The 21,611-nt window shown below is 38.7% G+C and overlaps 1 protein-coding gene across 1 annotated transcript in view; it reads left to right on the top strand.

Moving 5' to 3' along the window:
• The window catches only part of TG (thyroglobulin), a 144,440-nt gene that overhangs the window by 43,244 nt on the left and 79,585 nt on the right, over window positions 1-21,611 (top strand). The window contains exons 24-35 of the mRNA XM_086878477.1: window positions 202-317; window positions 942-1,050; window positions 2,224-2,415; window positions 3,776-3,943; window positions 4,482-4,547; window positions 5,244-5,324; window positions 7,404-7,541; window positions 8,645-8,821; window positions 9,753-9,864; window positions 10,395-10,474; window positions 11,966-12,109; window positions 14,692-14,757. Coding sequence (XP_086734603.1) covers window positions 202-317; window positions 942-1,050; window positions 2,224-2,415; window positions 3,776-3,943; window positions 4,482-4,547; window positions 5,244-5,324; window positions 7,404-7,541; window positions 8,645-8,821; window positions 9,753-9,864; window positions 10,395-10,474; window positions 11,966-12,109; window positions 14,692-14,757 — 1,449 coding nt within the window. The remainder of the gene's footprint in view (window positions 1-201; window positions 318-941; window positions 1,051-2,223; window positions 2,416-3,775; window positions 3,944-4,481; window positions 4,548-5,243; window positions 5,325-7,403; window positions 7,542-8,644; window positions 8,822-9,752; window positions 9,865-10,394; window positions 10,475-11,965; window positions 12,110-14,691; window positions 14,758-21,611) is intronic.

Genomic DNA, 21,611 nt, shown 5'->3' with positions numbered 1-21,611 from the left:
CTTTCTGCATTAATTTAATTCAATTTTAAATCCTTAACTCTCTACTAAAATAGTTGAGTACTAAAGATCATTTGGCTAATTAAATTCATGTCTGATAGACATATGGAAATCTACATAAGTGGCAGTAAGCAGTGGAATTTGTAGCAAGCATTTTGCATATGAAGTTCTGGGAAACCTAAAATTTCTTTCCTGTTTTTTCAGGCTGTGAGAGGGAAGATGACTGTGGCTTTGCAACTGTTTCTCCTGCTGGTACCGAAGTGCTCTGTGAATTATACAGCGCTGCTGAAGCCAACTTCAACTGTACCACCTCTGGATTGGTAAGAATGATCATATCTAAAAGTATATGTTTATCATAGTGCTGTGTGTTCAAAGTAAATAGACAAGATCACAGAAGAAAGGCAGGCTGTTACCTGACCCCTATGGCAGCAATAAATCCCTGCAAGCTTGTAAAGGAGCTACACCCAGATGTTTCCAAAAATGACATCTGAATACCTCAGTGTTTGGTTGAAGCATCACACAGCACTGTTGTCCCTAAAACATGCTGAGCACCTGCAGAAAGGATATCAGGTTGATTTAAAAAGAGAGTTAATCTGGATAGTCCAGATTAGAAGTAGCCAGGTTGGTAATCAGGTCACCTGAAACAATCACACTTTCTGAGTCCCTTCCTCTAGCCCAGGGTTTGAACTGTGTGCTCTTTATCACTCTACTATTTTCCTATTCACTTCTCCAAACAGAAATGTGGTGTTGAGGAACTGAGCTCTCAGTTTGATAGTGTAAAAATTGTCTGTATGAGAAAGAATAAAAAACATCCACATGGAGTTGTGCTGTGATTACCCTTGTGCTGCTCACTGCTCCCCATGAGTTTCTTAATAAAGAAAATGTATTTTAGGAGAGGAAACCATTAGGTTTTATTTATTTTGCTTGCCTGTTTTCTGTCTCAGGTGCAAGGTGTCTTGGGGAACCCTGCTGCCACTAGCATCAGTGGCCTCAGCTGCTTGCTTCGTGTCAGGAGCCCAGAGCGAGATGCACTGATGGTCTATCTGAAGAGAGGTACCAGTTGTGATTCACTCACCTAAATCTGTCTCTCTGTCCAAGCTGGTAACTACTTCTGTAGAGGCTTATGTGTGGAATGTGAGGAACATCTTTGTTTATGAGGACACAACAAAGAGCTGTACATCTTGTGACATCCCAGAAGCTTCAGCAAATTCTTTCATATCTTGTTCCCTAGAAATTAGGAATACATTTGTATGCCATTCTGGTGATTTTTGCCAGCAAGTAGTCCCATAAAAACTCAAAATATATCCAATGTTTTTTCCTATTCTGTTCTGTTCTGACTTCTCTTTACTAAGCAGTTTGTTATTTGAAGGCAATAAGGCAATATTAATGACCAGACTGTACATAATTTAAGTTCACTTCATTTTTCATTGTGAATTGTTGTAGTAATATACCAGCAAGAAGTAAACTGCTCTCCATGAATCCCAAAACATTTCATCTGAATTAATGAATACATGAGACAAATTTTATTTATTTATGTGTTTATTTATTCATGGCCTGAGTGTGGCTGATAGCACCACATCCACTGTGTGACCAGCTTTTAGTGTCAGGCCAAACTGGAAGCAAGATAACCAAATGCTGCAGGATTTGAGTCAAACTCTCTACTCTTACTGTGTTCTTTGTTCTTCTATCCAAACCTCTGAGTCATTATTTATTAATATTAATAAAAAATGAAAGACCTAAGTCTCACCTGAAAATAAATCAAGTCCCCATAGCTTGTTGTGATTGGCATAATCTTGTTAATACCAGATCTATTCTAGTCTTCTAGAACCAAAATTCTATGAATCATGCCTTCCTAGTCAGCAGAAGCCTTAATTGCAGATGCAGTTATGCTGGCCAAATTACACATTTTACTTTTTTAATGAGATAAATTTGTTTAATTTTTATCTGGGAGTTACTAACAGTGTGACTGAGTGCTTGAAGGTGGGATATTACTAACCTTACTGCAGAGATCAGTTTAGGAGCTCTTTGCTGGCAGTGCATTATAACCAGCTATTCAGGAATAATGGCACCACATCATTTGAAAACCTCATCTTGCTTCTGAAACTCAAAGACCAGAAAAGGACTTTGAGTTTTGATCATAAATCTTTCAACCAGCTCCAGTCTGCAGACAATTCAAAAACATTCCTTGAGCTCCCTCTGAGCTCCTTTCCCTTTCTGTCTGCCCAGGACAGGAATTCAACTCCTCTGGACCCAAGGCCTTTGAGAGGACTGGCTTCCAGAACGTTCTGTCTGGCGTGTACCGCTCCATGGTGCTCCCTGGCACCTCCCAGACTGATGCTCAGCTGCTGTGCAGACAGGAGTGCAGCCGGGACTCCTGCTGTGATGGATTCATCCTGAGCCAGCTCCTGCTGGATGGAGGTACTGCCTGACTGCACAGGAAAGGGTTCTGCAGTGGGAAACCAATGCTAAATGAGTAGAGGTCATTGCTGGGCACAGACACCCACCTTTGCATTGTACCTGTGTGAGCAGCCTGTCTCTACATCACTGACATTTTCTTTGGTGTTGTGGAGGTTTGAGTAATGCCCAAGGCTGTCTGGAGCAGTAAAGGCCTGAAGTAGCAACCTGCTCTTGGAACAAAATGGACAGTTTGAAGGGATAAGCCTGACAGAGTTCTAGCAGTGTTTAGGCAATGCTCTTGGAAGCATGATGTGACTACTGGGGCTGTGCTGTGCAGGGCTGGGAATTGGACTCAGTGATCCTTGTGGGTCTCGTCCAACTCAGCCTATTCTGTGTGTGTGTGTGTGTGTGACATCTCCATCTGGATGAGATAAATTGTTCTGAAAACACCTCTCTCCATACATAGCAGGGCTTGGTTGCCAGAAACTGGTGCCTTTCACCCGATGCAGGAACTAAGAGGTTGCCTCCAGACAGAATTCTTGTGGTGGTGCAAATGAAAATCAGCTTCCTTTTAAGAGCAGGAAAAAATGATGCTAAACAGAATTATATTACTGCATACAGAAATGCTAAAATCTCCCAGGTCTGGATGTCTGTCTAGGAGAGCAAGTGGTAGTGGGATGGATGGAGCCTGGCGGAGGTGGGACTTTGGCACAACCAGAGTTTTTGCCAGCAAGCTCAAGCACTTTATGCCAGTGCTTACTTTTTGTAGTATAGTTTCAAGCTCACATGGTATTGACTTTCCCCTTGGAGATGCATTTCTTGTAGGAAATATAAAGTTCTAAATGGCATGCCTCAAAGATTTAAAGACAAGCTCTATCAACAGCCAGGAGTTGCACCTGATGATTCTTGTGGGTCTCTTCCAGCTCAGCATATTCTATGATTCTGTGAAGTCCAGGCATGTGCTAGTGGCTGCATTTCTCCAGTTTGGAGTGGAAACTGATCCTAGATTTAAGAAAATCTGTGAAAATCTGCCAGAAATTATCTGTGAAAATTATCAAGAAAATATTTCCAGAAAATTGAGAACATTGTGGGGTATTATCAGACAATAGTAATATTTTATTAGGTGATAATAGAATGTGCCTGAAATCTCTGAAGAACAGGCTACAAATGTTTAGATTGGGTATGAGTAGCTAACCTTAGCACTCAAATTTGAACACATGATTCTAATTTGCTTATTTGGGTTGTTTGTTTTTTTGGTAGCAATAGTGAAGGGACTCTCTCAGTGACACAGGTTCAGTTGGCACCCAGAGGAAGTACTGGGGGCTTGGGTGAGTGCAAAACATTAGTGCAGTGATGCAGCTGTGTCTTTTCCTGTCCCTAGGAACCATTCTGTGCAGTTTGCTGAGCTCCCCAGACGTGCTGATCTGCAATGCCAAAGGCTGGAGTCCAACACCCACCTCAGCCATGGGTGGGATGTGCAATGGTGTGAGCTATGATGAGAAGGAGAAGAGGTTTTCCTTCACTCTGGGAGGACAAATGTTCAGTGGAAGTATGTCAGTGAATTACCTCAATTTACTTTACATTACTTTACTTTAAATTACCTTACATCCCTTTAATTGTTGTATAGACTCTGTCTTATTCACCAGCCTGCTCTTGTATTCCAATGCTTTTTTCAAGTAAATATCACAAGAGAAGAGTTCTCTGGCTGGATGCATTGCTAGATAGATGGACATCTCACATTTTGCCACATGAACATTAATAAAAGTTGAGACTCTGTTTAATATGTCAATGCATAATATTTGCATCATTTAATTCAGGCAGATCCAAGATAATAATCTGAAGAAAAGACAAAGTCTGGAGCAAAGATAAAAAAGGATATGTCCAGACCTACATGGTAAAAGCAATGATAGGAAAGTGAGTAAAGTTTGGCACCCTGGACCCAGACTAGCCCTGTGACACCTGGGATCTTCCTTAGACTTGTGTATTGTGATGCATAGTTTAGTGATGTGTTTTCTATGCAATTACTGAGCATTTTAAAAATATGGTTAATTTAAACAGCTATTCTAACAAAATTTTTTCTTTACTAGCTTCTCAGTTGATGGAAGAGGCAGGAAGAAATTTCACTGCCTTTCAGGAAATTTACCTGTGGAGAGGTAAGTTATCTCACAAAATTTATTACAAAAACTTATGGGGAACTGTAGGGTGTGGCAGATGTCTATTCTATAATGGAAATGTCACTTCATTCCATGCTATCCAAATTAAGATACAACTCAGAAGCCTATTTTGGCAAGGATGTGTAATCTGGAGTAATTCTTCTACTGCCAGTTTCATGAAATTTGGGTAAACTCTTGTGTCTGAGAACATAATTTATAAGTTTTAATACCCTTGAAAATGATATCATGAAGACATCTGCCTTTGTCCCATCAGTGTCCAAGTACCGTAATAATTTGGCACTTTATGCCTAATTACATGGGTTATATTTGTTAGCAGAACAACTGTATTTTTTTATTTTCTGAATCTCACCATGTATGTGGCAGGACCTGCACAAATGATTTGTAATAATGCTTTATAAGTGCACAAAGCCTTCAGAGCTGATGCTGAATGCAGAGTGACTGTGGATATTGAATTTATTGTCATCCAAACAATGCATTTTGGTTTAGGTGTTCCCCAGAGCTCTGCACAGATGGTTTTACTTATTCTTGATTCAATGTTTGGAGGAACTACCGAAGGAATTTTCCTAAGTGGTGCACTTTATATGTTTGTTCAATTTTGGGAACTGAGGATTGTCTTGTCTTGTGAAAGAAAGGTAAAGGGAATTACTCTGCTCTTTGACTCCTGTTTCATTCCAGACTCTGATATGGTCACCCGGATGGAAACCTCTTTGTGTGAGGCTGCTGCTTTGAAAACAAAGGATGATCTCACGTTATCAGGTATTAGAGCAACAGCAGACAGAGCAGGCAACAGAAGAGAGCAGAGGGGGGGTGCAGAATTTAACCAGAAAATATCATATATTTATATATATATTTATATGTATACATTATGTTATAGGTATTGTAAAGGCCAGAGGATTTCTCTGAAGTAGGATGTCTGATACAGGTTTTGAGAAAGATGTCCAAAATGTAGGCCTGGCTTTATGATTCTTACCTTGCCAGTAAGGCTGGTAATGAAAGTGTTAAAATGTTCAATGTGAAACTTGTTCTTTCAGACTTACTGAGACACAGGAAATATTACTTGTCTGATAAAAAAATTCACATAAACCCAGGAATGAAATCCTTGGCCTGGGTACCTGGGTATCCTTATTGTTACTGACAGTATGATTGGAAATATGGGCTGTAGAGAAACCCAGGATGAAACTGCAATCACAAATCTTTCTTCCATGCATGATGACAGTGAGGGACCTGTGAACTTCTCTTAGTTCCTTTGTTATTCCAGGGTTTGTTCTTTGCTATATGAAGTCATATATAGGTCCAAAATAATTTGTAGGAGGTTACTGGAGTTCATTTGAGCCTTCAGCACTATAATCTTAAGACAAACTGAGCAGTAGAGCTTGCTGAGGGCACCTTGATTCACTTTTAATAAATTATAATCTTTGCTGAGGGGTCTTGATGAATGTCTGAGCACATGATTTAATATGTGCAAAACCCTGAAAGGAAGTAAATTGCTGATTTTGCATATGGAATTTGAAAGGAAAGTAAATAAACTAATTCAAAAACTAAAAATGCCCATTTACCTAGCAGAACTCCTTTACAGTTAGGGGTATTTTAAAGTCTAGACTTAAAAAGAGAGAGAAAAAAATGCATTACTATAGTGATTGAAGTTATCTTGCATTTATCTGCCAAGGCGTGAGTACAGCCCTCAGGGTTCTTCATTTACCTTGCTGGGGCTGATGACATCATTAAAACCTGCAGTAATTCAAGGAATGCAGTTTTTACCTCCATCCCTAAATCTTACTCTTGACACCATCTGTTTAAGAGAAACTGAAGGTTGAAGGAATTATAGGTTACCTTTTTTAGGAAGTCATGAATACATCTGGGAAAATGTCTACAGAGCTATTATGATTTGTTAATCATTTGTGAAGCACAGGTAACATACCTTTTCTAGTTTCTGATAGAAAATTCAAAGCTACAGTTCATTTTCAGTATGTCAGTGGGTCCCATCAACAGCAATCATCAGCATGTCTTTACTTCTTGTTTTCATTATTGTCTTGTTTCTTCACTGCATGTAAGATTAAGTAACACAGTGCCTCACAGTCTTGGAACTGGGGATGAGACCTGCTGATGACATTTGATAAATGTGAAAGTGTTTATGAAGAAATTTGTAAGAGATGTGAAGAATGTCCATTTCTTTTAATACTGGACCCTGATTTAAGGGGATAAACTTGGAAACAAGAAAATAGCTGTGACTGATTTTTTCAGAGGGAGCTCAGGAGATATAAATCATTTCACACATGTCTAAAGGTCACAGGGAGTGACAGAAACAAATTATTTAATGTGGTCTATGGGAGCATAAATTCAGAGAAATGAGCTTAAATGACTGAAATAAGTATTAAGCTTGTCAGGAAAACTTTCTAAGACTGAGAGATGTAAAAGCTTCTCAAGGGAATATAAGGAAACTGCAGTATTTTGAATTAACAAAGCTACATTGATTAAGGAATTGCAAACATCCTCTGAACCCTCATACTTTACTGTTAGGATATTGTGTTGTATGACAGAGCAGAGCAAACCATCTAATTTCTAGGGGCAGGAATTTTCATCCATTTTTTGGATGTTGGAAATAGTCTGGCAGTGCTATTTTGTGCAGTGCAGCTCAGTGAGGAGGAACTCCCTACAGGAGAGTCACTGTGGGTAAACAATTCTGTTATTAAAAGCAGGCTTTGGTGTATTCTAGCTTGACAAAATGATTGCAGCTGTTTTGCTGTGAAAGGCAGAATTTTATATATAAATAGATTTAATTCATTCCAGATAATGGTTAATTTTTTTTGTGGGATTCTTTATTTGTTTGTTTCTCAGATTCCACAAAGGATCTTTTCTACCTAATGGACAACAGCCAGATACAGAGTGCCCAGAGCTATTCTCTCCCTTTCCAGCAGTATTGGATCTTCAGGCAGAAGTACTCAGCTGAGGAAGCTCTGCTTTGGTGTCTCACACGTAAGACATCATGAAGATTGTTATTCTAACTAAAATCTTTTAATAGGTGTTATAATAATGATGAGTAGGAACTTTAGACTTTGAGATTTATTTTTTTTTTGTAGATAGCTCCTAAAATTTTCATGGAAGTTGCCAGTGGGGCCACCTGTTTCCTCCTTACAGTCTTTGCCTGCTGAAAGGGCTCCCATAATTCAGCATCAGGGTGCCCCTGTCATGGGCAAGAGAAGTCAAAGGTACAGCTTGGGCAGTGTACCACTCCAAATAGAGAGATGGCATAGTGGTAAAAGAAGGTAAAGTTGGGGCAGATTAATTGGGTTAATGATAAATTACATTTTAATGCAGTAAATGGAGAAGAGTTTCTAGCTCTACCAGGAAGTCAGAACTAAGAACTAAGTGCACAAACATCACTGTAACAGCTCAGTAGAGCTATTCCTGTTTAAAATTAAGCATTGACACACATATTTACAGGAGCCATTGCCATGGTAATTAAGAAATGGGTTTGACAGCTTTGGTTCTTTTCTGAAGGTGCACTCTTTCCCTGGGACAAACTTCAGAACAAATTGCTTCAAGCAAATATCTTGAATGGTTGATTCTGAGAAAGGTTAAATTTTGTGTGATGCTTGAATGCATCAGAAATATTTTTTTAAAAAACTTATGAAGACATTGTAGATGTTATTGTCCTTTTTTATTTGTTAGAGACCACGACTGATGCAGAGTTCTCTTATGATTATACAGTTTGTATGTCAGATTTACCAAAAAAAGAAAGAGACCTTTATGAATTAAAATGTTAAAGAGTGACCAATACACTGGAGCAATGCTTGTCACAGCTGGGGAATTTATCTTCCCAGTTAGCTGTGCTGTAACTCCTGTACTGTGCTCTCCAGGTAAACCTGCTCTTCAGTGCCACTAGAGCCAGAATGTGTCCTTCTTTCTCTTGCACTTTCAATTAATTAAATTAATTAATTTGCATGATCAGTGGGATAACACAGAAATTCTCACTTTTAGTTGTTTGCTGATGGATAGCTTTGCTCTGAAAACATGAAGAGGAGCAGAGAGGGAAAGGAGCCCTTGTGTGTGTAATTATTCATGACTTTGCTTCCTAGGTTGTGCCCAAGAGGAAGAGTTTTGTCGAATGGCAGATCTGCAAAATGCCACAGACAAATACTTTGTGTGCATCCTCTATCCAGAGGCACAGATTTGTGACAGCAGCATTGACCAAATACCAGGAAACTGTGCAACTGTGCTACCCTGGCAACCACAGACTCTGTACCATAAAATAGGCAAGTTTTGGTATTTGAATATATAATGTCTGCTCTAACCCTGGTAATTCAAGCCAGTGTTTTGCCTCTTGATTCTGAGATACAAAGTCTGCATGTATAAATGAGACTTGGGATGTGATGGTGCAAGGGCAGGTCAGCCTGTCTGGGATATGGTTTTTAATTTTCATTTCAGAATGGAAAGGTATTAACCATGAACTTCACTCTGTCCATCTCAGCCTTTCCCAAGTCAGAGAGGTCAAGTGGATCTCGAATTTGCATATCAGTTTTTAGCCCTTTTTGATAATATGGGTAAAATATGAATCTCATTGGAATGCCACAATCTACTGTTAAAATTTCCCTAGTAGCTAAATGAATGTAATTATTTTAATTATGTTTTAGCCAATGCAGAGCTATAGACATGAATTTTCACATTTGCTCTTTGAATACTTGGGAAGTTCAATTTTTTTCTCATAGAGCACATGTAAGGAAGCTGGACAAGTGAGCCTGTTTTCACTGTACAGGAACATGTAATTTTGCTGTGACAAATATAAAGGTCCACTGAACTGAGCTATTCAGTCATGTCATTTTGGGGAGCCCAAAGGACAGCATGGGCTGAATAATGCATGAGCACACTGGAGTCTTCCAGTCTGGAGCTGTATCCCAGTTTAAGGCTTTGTGGAAGAAGTAGCATCAGGTCTCAGATAAAAAAATGCCTGTCTTTCCTTGGTGATGTAATTTGCTAAGCTTTCAGAGTCTTCACTTCATGAGTTTTTATCCATCTTTAGACTTAACAATCAAAATTTTGCTGTGATAACAAAAAGCTGTCTTTTAATCGACCAGAGTTCAATATGAAAGCAAAGATTGGACTCCTAGCATTTGATTACTTAACCAGTACTTGAATATGACAAAGTTAAACTGATTTTTCCAATTTTGTTTTTCTTTTTCCTTTCAGTCACGCTTAAAAGTTCTGTAAAGAGCTTCTATACACGTGTACCATTCCAGAAAGTAACTGAATTCTCAGTGAGGAATAAGACTGACATGAGCAGAAAAGCTGTTTCAGATGGGTAGGACAAGAATGTTCCTTTGTTCTCTCTCAAATTTGAACCATGATTGGCATTCCAAGGCTGTGTTATGCAGATAAAGAAAATCAGAAGTATTGATCCAAGAATTGCATTTTTTGAGAGTATTTAACAAAAAAAAAGATAACATATGGTTTAAAGGAGATTTATAAATGAGTTATAAATAATAAATGATATCATTATTTATTATAGACATGAAAATTGTTACTTATAATACTACTAATTACTAGTTGGCCAGTTAAATCTCTTAACAATGATGCTCCAAATCAATTTATGCTGATATTTTTAAGGCAGATATCAAAATTATCATCTAAATAGTATACACCATATATACCATATATACCATGTAATCTGGTAGGTGTATACTAATCAAACATTGTTTTGTCTACATAAGGAAAATGCATGGAAGTGTGTGTGTATGCTGGCTCTTCAGCCTTATTGTGAAAGGTATCTCTACAGGTTCTCAGTGTCTGATATGTCTAATGACACCATGGATAAAACTTTTCTTTTCCTAGGTTTTTTGAGTGTGAGCGTTGGTGTGATGCTGATCCCTGTTGCACAGGATTTGGCTTTTTTAATGATTCACAGCTGTCAGGTATTTCCCCCCTGTTTTTTTTTTTAAAATAACTTCAGTCTTTCTTCATTATCCAGATTTTACCCTTCCTTTGCTCTGAAGTGCACTTTACAAGCCCTTTCAGATCTCATGCAGCTCCCTTCAGCACCTTTTCAAGTAACCATAACCATTTCTAGTTCAGCCCAAAGACACATTCCACATTTCAGAAATTATTAAGAAAACTTCATGAGAATGAGTCATTAAAAGGCTGCAGTTCCAACAGCATAAAATAAAATAAAGCTCCAGTTTTTTCTCATTCATCAATTCTCTTCAAAAGTGTTGCTTGACTTCTTTTAGTGATTTTTTTTTCCCTTTTATGTTGTTTCATTTTTTAAAACCTAAAGGACTGATTACTGAAATTAGGTGCATGCAAACACATAATGCCTGTGGATACTGTGGGGTGATTTAGCCTTTTGGCTTTCTTGGTTGTCTGACCTCCTCTGCTCCCAGATTTTATTCTTCTGCTTGAGGAAGAAAGTCTTCAGCTGGTGTTGAAATTTGGATACCACACAGCTCAAAGTCAATGAAATAGATTTTCATATGTCACTAAAAATTCAGATTTAGGCCACAGAAATATGTAGCTTTGGTTCTGGTGAAGTCATGTGCTAATCAACTCTCCCTGAAGTCATTAGAATGTGCTGTTTTTATAATGCATTTTGGAATTTCAAACACTTCAGAAATACATATTTTTAATTCCTTTTTTAGTTGAACAGATAAAATTTTCATATGGTCAAAATGAATAGCTTAGAAAATTAATCCAGTGTAGTTTAGATAAGAATTAATGTGCAAATAAAAAATAGTTGACAGTTTTCCTACCTCCTTATGATCATATGAAATTTGAAGTCTTAACTGAATATGACTTAGAGTTTCTTTAAACACTTCTAAAATAAATAAAAAAAAATTAAGGCACTAAACATACAAAATGGATGCAGTTTGAGTTTATCTGATTAATATTTAATATCTATGACATTTCAGATGTCCAGTCCTGGTACTCATATAGTCAAGAGAACTTTCAGTAGTGATTTTAACATGAGCTGAAATCTTCAATGGAACTGTGTTTCAAACCCTCCATATTTCTCAGGAACAAAATTATTTACACTAAGGTTTTGACAGGATTTTATCTTGATGTAAGTAGGGGATATGTTTCAACATTCATGCAGATTTTTAATTACATTGACATGAAAAGGCTGCTTGCTCAGAGTCCTGACCTATGCTCAGTGAAATTCTCTGTGACTGGATTATAATGGATTTTAATGCTGGCACCCATCTTCCCTCACAATGAATTCAATGAGATTTTTCAGCACGAATTTCAATCACTTGTTGCATTTCAGGTATTTCCTTCCTTTGATTTCTAAGTCAGTTGAATTTCACTTAACACTCAGTGGAACCATGCTGTGTTCTTTTTCCTCACAGCACTATCTGGAAAAGGAAAGTTTTCCTCCTTGTTTCTATAACCATGTGCATCCTTGGCAGGTGGAAAGATCGTGTGCGTGACTCTGAACAGCCTTGGCATCCAGATGTGTGCTGAGGAAACAACAAGTGCCTGGCACATTTCAAACTGCAGTTCACCAGATGCTGAAGTCAAAATACACCCATTTGGCTGGTATCAAAAGCCTGGTAAGTGATGCAGGACACACGACCTTTCTAATGGGATTCTGCACACTGAAGCTTATTATTTAGCTTCAGTGTATAAAAATTCCAGCTTCCAGCTGCAGGATCCATTTGCAAGGACCACAAATAGACAAGGCAAACAAGTATGTGCAAAGGAAAGAAAGGTGCAATTTAATATCCATTTTAATACAAAAGGAATAGGAATACCTCAAAGAAGTATAATTTAATTTCTTAGATTCTATTGGAAACTTGTGGCCAATGTCAGAATTCAAATATATTTTGCCTCACTGTGCAGTCCTGGTCAGGAAATCATCTTTTATTTCTCACTCATTGGCTTATGGTTTCACCATCCATGTAGATGCATAACCTCAAAAGGCTTGGGTTTGCTACAGAATTTAAAATTAACTTTTGGTTGTTTTGGTAAAGAAAGGACCAAGACAAAATTCCAAAGTAGGCCTGTATTTTTCAAGTAGTAAGAAGCCATCAGGTGTTTAAATAGAAAAGCAGTTATGAGATGTTGCATTATTTTCTCAGGAGGAATCAAAACCACTCCTAGTCAAGATGGATTTTATTTTCTGTGGGGAAACAAAAGCTTCATTGCTTTGTTGAAAACTTGAAATGGATTTGCCATTTGTCACACTCCTTTTGGGCAGGTCTAGTTCTGCTTTGTTAAGCTCTGATTTAATGTAACTGAAAGAGTAAGGAAAACAATTGCCCACCTGAGTTTGTCTCTTTTTATGGGAGGACAGCCACAATTCCAGGGCAGAGAGCCCCCCTGGGGGCAGGTCTGGTGATGTTGACAGAATCAGGGAAAATTTTTGAATAAAAAATACTTTTTTCTGCTTTTATACTCCCTCAGTTCTTGCAGAGTAGAGAAAGGCTGATAACTGAGAGGGGAGGCACAGAGCATGGATATATTGTCCAGAGAATGTGATAGAAAAATAATCCAGTTAAAGCTGTGTAGAGATGGATCACATATTGTGGCAATACATTGCATTTTACAGTGTTGATAAACCTTCACTGACACTCTAAGTACCTGAAATATCAACCCAATGTTGAGCTTTTCAAGCCTTGCACTGTCCCTGTGCCCACAGAACCATCCATGTTCCCTTGCTAAAGGGCAGAGACAGCATGGAAGCATGATGAGAGCTGGGAAGGGGTGAGCTGAGGGTCTGGCACTGAGACGAGGGGAACAACACCCTGATAAAGCAATGGCAGCATCCTGATGGCAGGGGGAGTTGAGATGCAGACAGGGGTAAGAATGAAGAAGTGAAGAAGTGGTGTAGATACACTTCCATTCCTTGGAATTGTTTTCCCCTTGTTGGCAAAGAACACACAAAAATAAAGGCTGTTTCTCACATGACAGAGGGATGGTGAAGAGGAGCCTGGGGTGTATGCAAAGTAGGGAATATTAGGAGAGACAGTGACATTTCCTTATTCATCAAGGGAGTTACAGATGTGTTTCCACCACAACACACAGTAAGGCACAGCTGTTTATGCAAATGGAGATATTTACAGACAAAAATTTGTATCGGTTGTGCTGGTGTGTTGAAGGTCTGGTGAGCCAGGAAAAGGAACAAAAAAGGTTCTAAAAAGGGCTAAAAAGGAAAATAAAATCTGAAGGAGTGATCTAATGTAGCAGTGGGATATTGGCATGATGCAGGGTCTGGTTGTATTCCACAAGTGGTGTTTGAGGAAGGTTCTTCTGTCTCTGTGTTTCATAACAGGCTAAGTTGATGTGTGAGCTGTTTGCTGCACAGCTCTGCTCGTGAGCAATTTGATTTTGTGCAGTCAGAACTGCAGCTCAATCAAAAAGGAATGTAGAGTAGCATTTCAAAGAGTTTTGGATAGGCCCAATCTTTCACTTCTGTGAATGGGAAAACCTCTGAGTTTTTAGAAACCTCTGTTACATGCATGGGAAACACATACTGGAAGAAGTTAACAAAATCTGATCTGCCTTCATCTTCTTTAGGGATGGTCATTTATTATGTCTTAGTGGAGAATTTATAATTGATTTGACTGGCCAAAGTGTTTTACAAAATATGAATGTGCAGGGGAAATTTAATATTTATTATTTGTGATTACAAAATATTTATGGTGAGTATCTCAGCAAATGAGAAGTCTTTTGTATGGAAACGAATATGAAGTTTTGGTTATGATGAATTCTTATTTGATCTTAAATTTGGAAAGTTGTGCTGGAAAATGCCTTGTTTCTAATTCAGATTTCTGAGAAATTCCAGTTTGCTGGAAGCAGAGAGAATTTTGTGTCTCCCCTGGTTGCAGAAACCTGAATACAGAGAGGGACATAGGAAAAACACAGAAATACTGAAATGAGCTGTTCATAACTGTATCTTAAAAAGTGTTTGTAGGAATGTTTATATACATAGAAATTTAGGGAAGTCTGGTTTCATGTACGAGCTCAAAAGGATTAGATAGCAAAGTAGCCTTGCAGCCTTACTTTTGGTGTTTGTGGGGAGAAGGTGCTACATCCAGATCCAAGAAGTAATCTGAAAATATTGAGTATCAATTGCATTTTAAACCTTCAAGTATTATGGTTTTCAATTGTATTGGTTTTTTTCTGCTTTTAGCTGACTTGAAGAGCACCATTCCCAACTTGTGTCCACCTGTTAGTTTCCAACTCAGGCCAGAAAGTGGTAAGTGTATTTATGAATTGAGAAAAAACAAAACTAAACAAATCACCTCAAAAATAAAAAAAAAAAACCAGTAAAAATCCCCTCATCCTCTGTTTTGTACATATTTCTGAATGACAACACTATAATGAATGTGTTCCCCATGAGGTTACTCATTTAGGTGTTTACTCATTTTTATTAATTGTGTATCATTTAAATGAAAGAACTGTCATGTCCACAATGCTGACCTGATTTCTCACACATGAGGTCACTGAGACTGCCAAAAATATTTAGCAGGACTGATGAAAAAAAGTTATTTATGAGTGTGGACATTGCATCACTTTCCAGATACAATGAATATCTCATGTAATATTTTAAAAGTGGGTGGATCTTAGTAAATGAAACTTAACTGCTGTCTTTCAGGGCTTTGTGTCTATTGCCCCCTAAAAATATATGCAAATTGTCAGCAGCTCCAGGCTTCCCTGAAGTGTTCTTTCCACAAGTACACTGCATAGCTGCAAAATGCTGTGTGTAACAGAAAGGAAGAGGGTGCACTGGTTATTAGGAAACTCAATTTAACCCTCCAGTTATACTGAAATTGAGAAGTCACTTCCATCTCTGCCTTTGATATTCTGTAATCTGAACAAATATTTAATTTGACTGAACCTGTCTTTATTTAAAGCATATACAACTGAGCATGCAGGAGACTTGATATTTACAAAGAATTTTCAATACTCAGTTCAGAATTTATTATGATCTGTCTTATCATTATATCCATAACCACCAGTCATGATCGAGTTTGGTCTATTTTTGACTAGATTTTGTGCTTTTAAAATGATCACTTTAATGCAATAGAAGGAAAACTCCTATCTTTGTAGGTAAGCAGAAATAATTTTTGTGTGAAACACTTTGAGTAGGTGGTGGGGTAGGCCTGGTGTGTAGGTTGGGAAATTCAACTCCTGTACAAACTGTTTTTCCCATGGGATGTGGAAATTAACTTCACTAAAGCTTTCTTCCCCCCAGAGTGAAGCTTGGTAGTAATTTTGTCATTTTTCTTTAATTTTTTTCTTGCTTCCTTAAATCTAGGAAAACAGTGACCTAAGCAGCACTTAAGAAAATCAGGAGATTAGGTCTTTCTGCTGTTTGCTTTTGACTCTAAAGGCTGCCCAGAAGAGTCACCCCAGCAAGTGAGGTGCTCCTCTTTTGTAACAACCCTGACCTATCACACTCCCAGGTCATCTTTCCAAATGCAGAGCAGCTAGGGATGTCTCTGGTTTGCAGAGATCTGCTTAAACAGCCCAAGCAAGCAGAGCTTCCCACAAGGACACAGCATTCTGGGTTGGAGTGTTTGTCCTGGGGACTGATAGTGGTTAGGTGATTAGTTGTTAATTACAGAGCACAGCAAGGCTGCAAGTCAAATTAGCACTGTTTCTTGGACACTTTGGGGCTCTGACACCACCAGAGAAACATACTCAAAATGCAACTGGACACCATCTGTCCTTATTTTCTGCCTCATTTCAATAGGTAAATGTACTGGTTATTAAGGTCAGATTGTTATCTGGCTGTGTCGGCGGAGGTTGTAGAAAATTTTCAAAAATGTTGCTTCCAAACATTTGATGATTGTATGTTATATTAATATGTGCTATAGAAGACTAATTGTTTTATAGCTGGGCATCACACAAAAGCCAGCATTTACTGAATTTTGTACATTGTGGTAATGTTTGTACATGGAGATAAAAAATTTCTGTGTCTGCTCTGTGATAGCCAGATGGTGAGTGTGAGAAATTATCACTATTTAAAGGGCACTGCCATGAGTAGATATGTGTGTGTGTGAATGTAAGCATATCTATATATATAAAAAATATAAAATTTTCCATTGAAAGATCAGAAAAATACTTACATTTGCATACTTTGCCAGAAGGCTCTGCAAAATTGTGAAGCTAATGTTATATCCAATCTAGAGTTAGATCCAGGTAACTGGAGCTCAATTAAGAGCTACATTTCATCAAAAGTTAATGCATTGACTGCCTCATTTCCTGCAGTTTGCAATGCTCAGGACAGAGTGCCCAGTACATTCCTTTCTCCCATTTGCAGTCAGGGTGCTGCTCCATTCAAAGTCTGGTGTTTTCAGCCCCAGTGTGTTGTGAAGAAACCCAGAGGAGCAGACTTATTTTCAGCCTGGTGGGAAGTAGTTACTTTGCCTGTTTTACTCATTGTTCTTCTCAACAGAGAGGGTAGAGGCATTGTGAGACCATAAAACAACGGGAAGATCCCAACAGGAAGCCTTTTTACAAGTACAGGGATAGCAAAAGGAAAGGTAGGGAAAATGTGGGGCTGCTGAATGGGGCAGGAGACCTGATGACAAAGGAAAAGGACAAGGTGCCTTCTTCACCTCAGTCATTCCTGGCAAGTCCAGCCTTCAGGATATTCAGACCAGGGGGAAGTCTGCAGCAAGGAAGTTTTTTTAGCCTTAGAGAAGGAGGGTCAGATCAGAGACCAAGCTGGACATACAAATCCAGGATTACAGAGGGAGCTGGTTAATGTCATTCTGAGGCCACTCTCAAATACCTTTGAAGGTGATGAGGGAGGTGCTTATTTTCTGTCAGTTCACTAGTCTGGGGTTTGAAGAATTTCATCAGCAGTAATCACCATAAAACATCTAGACCTTTGAATCTGCAATGACAAAAATAATTTTCAGGAGCATCTTCTTTTCATGTCTTGTCATAGACCAGCCTGCAGCCACTAGGGAGAGGCAAGAAAAGACCCTTCCCAATGTAAGGGCAATCCTGGGAGAGACACAGCAAAAGGAGAGGGTCAGAGTTCTTCCTGTTTGTCTTGACCAGAATGTTCTTCCAGCAGCCCATTGCAGCCCTGTGATTTCTCTCAAAAGCCTGAGGCTCCAGTGAACTTTTCCCAAATTATTGCCCCTACAAACAGCACTGCTGTGTGTTTCTAACACTCACGAGACACTCATTAGCCTGTGAAAAAGGGGAATTAGTGCTCTGTAGTGGCTGTAGCCCACTGCTCTCTAGCAGGAGGGGGGTGAACTGCACAATGTCTTTTACCTGGATTCTCATGGATTTGTTGTTGCTTCAGCACATTTTGCCTACTTGCAAAAGCCTTTCTGCTACAAGGCTGAAGTCTGCAAGTTGTCTCATATCCAGGCTGCAGAGGGTTTAACCACATGTATGGTTTTCATCTTTAACTGAAGGAATTCTTCCATTTACTTCTGCACACCTGTGGCATGGAGCAGAGCATGCTCCTGCTGCTCTGTTGTGATTTCCACATAGTTTCTGTGATCTGAGAAGTGGTGCTTAAAAATTAATAGCCTGAACTGACTGGGAAAGTCTGACTTGTTATGTTTGGAGCATTTTTTTCCCCCTGTAGAAGTTCATCTGCTGTGATGACACTGAGTATGGAACCATCTGTGGGGAGCTTCAGGTACAATCTGTGACCTTTTCCAATGGGAGAACAGATGTTACTTTAAGACTTCCCATGCTGAAAATGCTCATATGTCATCCTGCAGTCTTGGTTTACTTAGGCTGGTATTTAAATAACAACTCTGCTCAGTTGTGTGAATATGGTGGACTGTCTTATAAAGAGAAAAAAGCCAGGTCTCATAATTAGGTTTGAGATGGAACTTCCTGCAGCCAGCTGAAAGCTAGGCAAGATAAGAAAACAGTTTTTTTAATGATGTAATTTTGTATTGTTATTTTCCAAATATGCAAGCTGTTTTTCAAACAGTTTATGCGCAAGGTTTGATTTTTGGAAATTTTTATGTGTTTGCAAATTAGTCTTAAAGAAGCAAAGCAATCCATGAGACATATGTGAATTTATAGAAAGAATACTTGTGCTTAAAGCAGACTGGAGAGCCTGAAAATACTCCTGTGTGTGTGGGAGGAGCAACCCTGATGACTTTTGACTTTGTTACAGGATTTATTAGTTGTACACAGTAATTACCTAGACTTTAATGAATATTTTTGTCTTAAGTTCTAACTAGAACATGTCTATCTGTTTTAGATTTGGCAGCTGTTAGGAGGCAGTGGCCCTTACAGGGTGGCTCCTGCATGGCCCTGTGGATTATATACAGATCATGTGTACGTAATCAAATATTTAATTGAGATTAAATACACTCCATGCAAATCAAGTAATTAATTGAGAAACCACCCAGGCATGTGGATGGAGGATCTGTTAGGCCCTTGCTGTTCCTGCCTCCTGTGATCCCCTAATGATTTATAGTCATTCCCTTCAGGCAGGACTGAGCAGAGCAGTGGCTGCAGGATATTCCAACATGAGAATACATTTCCCAGCGGGCTGTGTCTGCACATGGGGTGTTTCCATTCTCAAGAGAGATGCTGCTGTAGCTACAAGTGCTGATGTAGCTGACTTTGGTGATTAATAGTATTCTTTATCTTCCTGTTTTTCCACAATGTTGAATATTTTTCAGAGACATCCTTGGTGTGAAATAAAATCAGCCTTAATTTTATCCATTTTTGGGAACTGATTTACTATACTCCCACACAGAAAATTTGATCTCTGATGTGGAATTATCCCATCTTTGGTTTTAAGTTTGATTTGTATTGTTTGTAAAATGAGGATCTTAGCCTTTTGAAAAAAGCTTATTTTAAACCTGGATAAATACCTAGTACATTTTTAATATCCCCTTACTATATCATTTGCTATAATTGGCACTTCTAAAGGAGACAGAAAGCTTGTATTTAACAGGATCATAGTGAGATTGCTCCCTGCTAAAGGCCATAAATATACAGTTGTTATTTTTGAGACTTGTCTGAGGTGTGATTACTGTTATTATGCAGCAGTTTAAAGAAAATCACTCATTTTGAATTATACAAATCTCAGTGGATCAACAAAAATAAGAAGTAGTTATATTTTAGGAAGAGTATATTTTCTGCAGGTCCACTCTGTGCTGATGATTTGCTAGCTTTGGAGATAGTTGGTATACAGACAGGTTAGCAATCTGCTGAAAAAAACCTCTGGAAATTAAGAATAACATGGAATGGAATGGAATGGAATGGAATGGAATGGAATGGAATGGAATGGAATAGAATAGAATAGAATAGAATAGAATAGAATAGAATAGAATAGAATAGAATAGAATAGAATAGAATAGAATGCCAGTAAGTTCAGTCTGCAAGCATGTTTTGGGTTTGAGTCAGGGGTATTAAATATGGCTCACAAATTTCAGAATTAAGATCAGAATTTGTCTTTCAAACATAAATCAGGCATACTGAACCTCAGATTTACCTCCTCAGCTTCACAAGTTTTCTTTTAAATTTAACTTGTAATTTTAATGCACTTCTGTATCTCTGTTTTACTTTTATTAAGTGTTAAATTTTACAGCAAACTCACAATTGATGCCTCTTTTCTCCCACTGAAGTCAGTGATGAAATCTTTGTTGACTTTATGACAAGGATTTTATAATCTTATTGCCTGTGAGAGTGGGAGGCTGAACTCGGTGTCTCCAGTCTTGTGATCTCGTGACTGGAGTGGGAACAGAGTAAGACCAGTGTGAGTCTTTTTGCAAATCCAGTCTTAAATCTTGCCTACCCAAACAAGAACATCTGGAAGAGAGAGGCTCTCTATATGGGAGATTTCTAATTTTGCAATAACAGGGATGGCTGGATCCAGAGGGCTGTAATTATCCAATGAAAGCCTTAGCCAAAATGTGGATTGGGAGGTCAGTGCTTAACCTATATATAAATCAGGAATGTCTTCCACCATCAGGTGCACTGTGCACTGCCAGTAGCACAGGGCCAGTCTGTAGCTCTGCCTTGGGACAGCAGTTTCTATATGAGGCAAATTTACATCAGCCATGGAAAGTTGTGTTTTGCTCATGGAATGAAGTGGGTGTGCATGTCTGTGGGCATTGCTGGATCTGTTTTCAGGAGGAGGGAAGAACCAAGTAATATCCAAAATCTCTCTAGCAGCTCACTGCTGATTGTCAATGTCCACGGTGGTGCCGTGCATGGCTCTGGGTTAAGGAGTTTTGCTCTGTTGTTAAAATAAGCATTAATGTCTCTGCATCTCTCTGCATCTGAGGTCAGCTGGGCAAAAATAGGGAAAAGGAAAGAACTGTGAGTCTCAGCATTTAAACCTGACCTGAGATCATGAATGCGTTGTCCAGGACAGAGTATAAAAAAAACTCCAAAAAGCTAAACCCCAACCCAACCCAAAGAACCTTGCATATGGGAGGTGGCAAGGGTCACTTCTGTGAGATTTGGGGCAATGAATAATCAGTTTAGATAGGATTGTATGAGCTGTGGATGTTTGCATTATGAGTGGTCACTCTTCCATGCCTACATGGGCTGCCAAGTGCCCAGTGTGCCTCATATGTGTGTAAGGTATGCTCCTGACTTGGCTCTATCCACATAAAGGGATAAAATAAATTTCTGGTGCACAAGTACAAAGTTTATCTTGTGAAATAGGTATAGGAGGCAAAATTTAAGCATCAGAGGTGTAAATCCAAAAAGTTTCTTTTGTTTTTGTGGATTAGTTTTGAATTTCCTTCCTGAGAGGGCAAGGACCCCTCTGAATGTTTGGCCTGTTGGAAATGAAGGCAAATGAGGATGATGAGACTTGCTCGAGGTCACTTGGTGAGTCAGGGATGCTATAGGAAGAGAGTCTGGGGAAACATCTTCCAAAACCACTGGTGCATCCAGACTTTTTGTGTTACAGTGGAATCCAGACTCTCTTTTGAAAGAACCACAGCTGGTAATTTCAAGCTTTGTGTTTGAACCTAGAGAGATTTTGTTTGTTCCAGCAGTAGGACCTCAGCTGCTGGTGCTGTAGATAGCACAGGATGGCAACATTGCTCTTAGGTAAAAACAAACTTTGAGTCATATTGATAAAAGAAATCT

This window comes from Cyanistes caeruleus, chromosome 1 (assembly GCF_971803275.1).
Source record: "Cyanistes caeruleus chromosome 1, bCyaCae1.hap1.1, whole genome shotgun sequence".
NCBI classification, from domain to species: domain Eukaryota; kingdom Metazoa; phylum Chordata; class Aves; order Passeriformes; family Paridae; genus Cyanistes; species Cyanistes caeruleus.
Note: the sequence above shows the minus strand (reverse complement) of the source record. Positions and strands in the feature narration are given on the sequence as shown.